The sequence below is a fragment of the Brugia malayi genome (genome assembly GCF_000002995.4).
Source record: "Brugia malayi strain FR3 genome assembly, contig: Bm_v4_Chr4_scaffold_001, whole genome shotgun sequence".
In the NCBI taxonomy this organism is placed as follows: domain Eukaryota; kingdom Metazoa; phylum Nematoda; class Chromadorea; order Rhabditida; family Onchocercidae; genus Brugia; species Brugia malayi.
In genome coordinates this window covers 13323445-13330754 of record NW_025062478.1, presented here as the reverse complement: position 1 = coordinate 13330754, position 7310 = coordinate 13323445, and the positions used below count along the sequence as shown (strand labels likewise).

General features: G+C 24.7%; 1 protein-coding gene across 1 annotated transcript; it reads right to left on the bottom strand.

The window, feature by feature from the left end:
• Window positions 1–2478: 2478 nt before the first annotated feature.
• Window positions 2479–7310, bottom strand: Bm3003 (uncharacterized protein; the record flags this gene model as incomplete). The annotated part of the gene is made up of 13 exons (XM_043082611.1): window positions 2479–2642; window positions 2907–3101; window positions 3481–3674; window positions 3795–3886; window positions 4101–4277; window positions 4526–4671; window positions 4773–4937; window positions 5129–5242; window positions 5586–5709; window positions 6009–6157; window positions 6364–6477; window positions 6721–6861; window positions 7151–7310. The coding sequence occupies 13 exons, from the start codon at window positions 7308–7310 to the stop codon at window positions 2479–2481; spliced, it is 1935 nt and encodes a 644-aa protein (XP_042938545.1).

Below are 7310 nucleotides of genomic sequence, written 5' to 3'. Positions count from 1 at the left end.
AAAAATGAAATGCATAAAGTTCATCGGTTTTGATTTCATCTTATATTAATTATGCTTCTTTAGCTTTTACAATACGCATTTTACTTTCAAATATTTTAGCTTCGTAATAATTCAACTACATTTAATATATTAATTTGCTATTCATCAACTATTTAACAACTAGTTAAGCCTTTTAAAAATATTTTAGCTCTACAATATTTCAATTACATTTAATACATTAAATTATTATAATGTAAACTAGCTGAGAACAGAACAGATTATTTCAAAACTAGAAATTCACAACTTTCAACTTCGATCAATAAACTACTCATAAACAAATCACGAAACATCATAAATATCAATCAAATATTACGCTTCCTATCATTTCCATCACGATTGTTTGGAAGAAAAGAGAAGAATAAAAAATTGAGAAATAATATTTAAGAATTAAAACGGTCCATATCTAAATGTAAACATCGCGCTATGAAAAGTAAGATTCAGCAAGTGTTAGAAATTATGATGCATTTATTAATTCAATTAAAATTATGCGAGATTAACATATGTATGTTTATTTAGCATTAAATTAAGTTAACGAATAATAGTGATTTTGTTTTTCTTTTTTTTTATTGGCTTTCGAATTATAATTTGCTACTACTTATTATATATATATATATTATTTTAAGGTTACATTTAACGTCTTATTGTCAACATAATTTTCACGCAGGTAAATAAGTCCTTTCTTTTTTCTTTGCTTCTCTATTATATTTCCTAGAATGAAGTTTTCGTTTTTCTTAGTAATTTCTTTTGACTTAAATGACATTATAATGAATTATTGTTTTTAATAAGAATGAAAGAGTATTGATTAGATGAAATGATTATTGTGAAAATATTTGTCATTTTAATTGATTAAAAATCCTTCTTTTAATTGTATGTAACTTTTGCCATCCTTAAAAACTGCATACTCTCAACTAAACCGTTACTTTCTTCTTTTTTTCTCTCTCTCTCTTTTTACCTCTCTCTCTCTCCCTCTCTTTACCTCATTATCATTTTTGTTTTTTTTTTTTTCCTCATTTCACTAATTTTGGTTTCTCTTTTAATGAAGCTAATTTTACAGCGCTTTCTTTTTTTTTTATTCTTTTATTTCTGTCATTATTCACTTAATTTACAAAAATTTCAAATTACCACAATTGTCTAAGCTGCACAATTCTATCAATTAAAATTCCAACATTGTCCATTTGTTTTCAGAGAGAGAGAGAGAGAGAGAGAGAGAGGGAGAGAGAGAGAAAGAAAGAGGGAAAATTAGTTAAAAGCTATTTATTTATTTCAGTCATAGGTTTTCATTTCCAAAAAAAGAAAAAAGAGCAAATTGGTATTCCAAAATTAAATTTTGTCTGAAAAATTATGCAACAATATGAATTGAACAGTTGCACTAAAAAAAATGTCATAAGAGAATAAGAAATTTAATTATTTATTTATATATATGTGTCGTTATCATTTATTGATAGTTTATCAAAGACATTTTAATAATTATCACTAGAAATTGGGCTCTAAGCCATTTGTTTAATATGCTGAAAGGATTAAAGTGCAAGAAAATTTGATGTTTAAATTCTTGAGATAGGCAAAAAAAAAATGATCGATTTGATCAGAAATCTAACCGAGTATAAATCAATGAATTGATCGTAATGTAAATACTCAGAAAGTATGCAAATATCATTGATAGCTAGATAAGACTATCTCTAAAAGATAATGTCTAAAATGAAAACTTGAAATCAATTAATAAAAAAGGGGTCAAATTTTGAGGAAATATTTCATAGCATTAGATGAATATGTATTGTAGAAATTTAAATAATTTAGAAATTTAGAATTGTTTTGAGAAATATAACAACTCAGAGAAACGCCGATGTACTCAAATTTTATTTTCATTTTTTTAAATTTCTTCAAAAAAAATAAAAATAAATAAGGAACAAGAATTACTGACCAAAAAAAAAAGAAAATAATAAGAGAGCAAAACAAAAATTGTCATAAAATTTTTTCAAAACAAACAAAACACTATAGAATGCAAGAAGAAATGAATTACATTTATTGACGGTTTTTTTTATCTATCTTTATGATGTTTTGGCGTGAATTCGAAAAAAGAATTTAAAAATGTCAAACTTACTTTTTATAAATTTTGCCTTTTCTAACTTACAACTAATCTCTCACTTTTATTACTAATTTACCGAATTGTCTTCGTAAAATGAAGATCACATTAGAAGAAAAAAATGAAAAAGGGAATATTCAACAAAAAAAAAAAAAACTCTAGGAATATTTTCTAAAAAATTAGAAATGTCTTTGATGGACAATGATAACATTTTAGAAAGAAACACTTGATAATGATATCACAGCATAATAATATGATTAGCACCTTATTCAGATTATCATTGATCAATCACCCGAGAAAAATATCGCCATTACTTATTGAACTTTGTTTCATTTACTAATGAACTGTTATTATTGTTGTTATCGTCGTTGTTGTCCTTGTTGTTGTTGTTGTTGTTGTTGTTGTTGTTGTTGTTGTTGTTGTTGTTGTTGTTGTTGTTGTTGTTCTTCTTCTTCTTCTTCTTCTTCTTCTTCTTGTTCTTCTTGTTGCCGTTGTTGTTGTTGTTGTTGTTGATCAGATGTTTCTGAAATTATTTTTCGAAATATGGTGCGAATTTTTGATTATTCTATTGCTTTCTCAGCTGTTAAATATTTACCTATCCATTTGCAGTAAATATAACTTCTTGCTGTTCTTTTTTTTTCTGTTGTTGCATTAATATCAGATCAAAAAAGAATGATCAATGCATTGAAGGATATAAGTAGGATAAATTGCAATAAACTAAATTCTGATCAAATTTCATTTTTTTTTTCCAAAATTCTCATAATTTCAAAGCAAATTTTCCACTTACTATTCAATATATAGCTAATTTCTCGTTCATTCCGTGAGATTGTCAAACTATCCATTGAAATATCACTGAGAATATTAGTTGCCCAATTATCATCACTATCTATGATATGATCACGTGGCATCCGTTCACTTGACAAGAAATCACAACGGCAACGAGGCGGATTGCAACATGGTAAAACTGCCATGGAAAAATTACCTGAAATATATTTAAATTTTCGTTTCAAGTGATGAATTGAATGCATTTATATCATATATAATCAAGATAGATCTAACTTTTAACGATGGCATCACAGGTGATTTTATGTCAACATGACATGTTGTCATCATGCGACATCTTCGGCAACAGTTGATAACAATATCTAATCAGTAAGCTGATATTGTATTTATCATCAAATAATAATTGAACTGAATGTGTAAATATTTGATTTTAATTCTATGCTAACTTAATTTTTAACAAAAGTATTTTACGATGACAATTATAGAGAAAAAAAAGATGTTTGTTAATTAATAAGCATTCTCATTTATTTATTTAATAAAAATACTCATTTATATTAATACAATAATTTTTGTTTTACCTAATTGTTGTGGTACTGGTGAAAGAGTTTGTACATGTTTATCACGTATTCTTATCACATCATTCATAATTTCCAGTGTTTTTTGATCATTTTGTGGCATTGGATACATTTCATATGGATCAACAAGTAGATCGTAAACAAGTGGTGGATTATGAATATGTAATTGATCTTCCGGACATCGTTGTGATACATACCTAAAAGTTGAAGTATTTTTTAATAAAAATAATATATATATATTTTTTTAAATATATTTTCAATTTTCACTTTTTCAAATAATTCAAAAAAATTTCTTTATTTGATACATTTAATCTTACCAATCATCGACAGGTTTTCCACCTGGACATAATTTATTCATTAATGGATCATCAGTGCTATTTTTGAAAATTGGTGATGTTTTAAAATGCACCTAAAAACAAAAATATCATCTATTTCTATTCAAAAATAGAGAAAAATCATAGATTATGAATAAATTTTTATTAAATTATTTGTCATTCAGAAATTTTCAATCTTTTTAGCATTTTATTTCACAATTTAAATTGTTTCCAATAAATATTTTTATTATTTTTTGACTTAAAATTTTTCCAATTATTTTCACTATTATTACAAGAAATTATACAAACTTTATGATTTCCATAACGAATTGCCATCAAATGTGTATTACAATAGTAGAAAATTGGTCTTTCAAGAGCTAATGGTGCATCAAATACACGATTTCCTCTAGAATTTGATGATAAACCTTTAAGTTGATGCCAAATTTCGATTCCATCATAGAAAACATTTCTTCGTTTTCGTTTTCTCTGCAAAATTCTTGCTTTTCATATCAACTACTAAAATAACTATCATTAGCAATAATTTCTATTAATATTATAGTAAAATAACAATTAAAATAATTTTGATACTATAAAACAGAAAGCATAAATTAACCATTTTGTCTTATTTTAATATATCATTTTTATTCCTAGACTGGTTAATGTTAAAGAAATGAAATATGCTAATGTTGTAATAAAATATCACAAATATAATTATCATTCTGTAAAATAATTACTCCTTTTGATGCAAGTTGTTCAAATGTTGGAAATAGATCAAGTGACCAGATAACTTCGTGTGATATAACACCAGAGCGAATCGTTCCTGGCATCCAAGAAATAAATGGTATTCTAAATCCACCTTCAAAACTATTGGATTTGCCACCTAAAAGTTAATCTAAATAATTCAAAAATCAATTTTTTTTAAACTTAAAAATTTTTAAATGATGAAAAATTGATTTAAAAAGAAAAAAAGAAAGCAGTAACCTTTTAAACCAGCCGTACTACCACCATTAAGACAAAGCTCTTGATGTGGTCCATGATCTGACATTAATATCACCAATGTTTGCTTTTCAATTTTTTCATTTCGTAAACTACGTAAAACTTGTCCAACAGCCCAAGCCATTTCATTAATATTATCACCAAATAGGCCTAAGAACTTAATCTATTAGAAATGCAAAAAAAAAAAAAAAAAAAAAATAAGAAACAATGAATAGCACTATAATTAATTTTTTAAAATTGTTATATTTGCAAAAATTGCAAATAATTTTCTAATTATTTGATCATTCAAAAGATCAATAATTTTTACTTTCAACAAATTAAAAAAAAAAAAAAAAAAAAACCTCGTACGGAACTGTGTCGAAAACGTTTATTAGCAAATTGTGAGCTATGCACATGTGGAAATGAGAAATAGAAAAAAAATGGCTTCTTTTGAATATCAGTTTCCATTCGTTGCCCTGAAATTTTATATTTCTTTTATTCAACATTCTTTTTTTTTTTTTTAAATGAAAATAAAATTATATCAAAATGAATTCTATTATTTTTTTTTAATTTAATTTTTTTCTCTTACCATATTTACATGAAAGATAAATTTCTTTGCTAATTTTTAAAATCCAAGTAATAAAACTAAATTAATTTATAAAGACTAAAGAATAATATTCAATAGTTAGAAAATAATGACAAATGTTACTTACAAATATGAAAATTAAAAAAAAAAAAACAGATTAAAAATTTGAAATATTTTTGATTAATAAAATTCTTTATAATAAAAGAAAAAAAAATTTTTTTTTAAATAAGTACGTAAAAAACGTTTCCAATCGTTAACTAAAGCTTCAGTTAAATGTTCAAAACGTATTGGTTGTTGAACGATGAAATCACCATCATATAAAAAACATAATGTTCCATTAGGACTACTAACAAATTCCTGAAAAAATTTTTGATAATTTTGAGAAAAACAATTGTGAAAAAAAAAAAAAAATTTTTTTTTTAGATAATACTAATAATGTTTAATATTAGCTAATAAATATTAAATGAATAAAGATTTCTTCATTTTTGTACAAATATTATGCACAAAAATAATTTGCATCTTCTAATTTCAATTTTAATTATTAATTTTATGGTAGGCTTTTTTTTTTTTCTGCTAAGAAATTTTCTATAATAGGCGCTTTTGTCTAATGCGCTAATATCATGTGTCCTTATTATGATTATTTAATAAACAAAAACCTTAGACGTATCACATTGCCATACATTTGTCCATGGTAAATTTAAACCAACAAAATCAAAACCACGTTGTGATGGTAAAAATGTACCATCAGTTGAATTATATTTATTGATACCCAAATGCCATTTACCAATCATACCAGTTACATAACCTACAAATTCAGGTAAATTCAATTAATTCATTTTAATTAGCATTTAAAATTGAAAATCATTGATGAATTTTCTTTTATTCTTATCAAATAAAATTGCATATAAATATTTAAATATGTTGAAAATATTATAAATTTTCCGCTAAGATATTATGAAATTTCATATTTTGGTTAGATTATTTTTTAAATTTGAAAATAAAATATCTTACCATATCGTTTCAACATTTCTGCAATAGTTTCCTCTTCCTTTGGTAAACCACCGATATCTTGTGGTAGAAACACTCGTGCTCCACCTGTTACACCTAATCGAATTGGTAAACGTCCTAAAATTAAATCATTTCTTCTGACATATTTTAAATTATAGTAATAGTAATAATCTTAAATTTATAATTTGATACTTTATAAAAATTTTTAAAAAATTATAAAATTATTAGCTCTATTTTTCTTGATTGTAAATAAGTTGATAGTATAATCTGATGTATTTCTTTCTTTTCTTCCTTCCTTTTTCTTTTTTTTTTTTCATTACTATATAAAAATGATTTCAGACAAAAAGTTAACTTAGATACCAGTCATGAAACCAGCTCGACTTGGTGAGCACATACTATCAGCGGAATAAGCTTGCGTAAATCGTACACCTTCACGTATCATATCATCAATTTCACCAACTTCCTGATTTGGATGTCCATAACTTTGTAGATCACCATAACCTAAAATTAGCAATTAAATTTTTGAATTTAATGCATACAGAATAATTGCAAAATATAAAATTGAATTTACGAATTTTAACCGATAATTTTTTGCTATCTAAATTTATTGTCATAATTATTCACTTCATAAATTTCTCTTTAATTTAAATTAAAAAAAAAAAATGAATAATACGAAATTATACGAAACGTACGAGTAAATAAATAAATAAACAAATAAATGAAACAAATAAATTAATAAATTACTTAATTAAATAAATAAATGCATAAATTAATACAAATTTTAGCATACCTAAATCATCAACCATAAGGATTACAATATTAGGTCGTTCCGGTGTTGCCGGTTGTATGTCACATAAATGATCAGCGCATTCATACATTCTTCGTCCAAACACCAATGCTAACATAAATGATAATAGTATAATCCAAAAGTTAATTAACCATTTCATCAT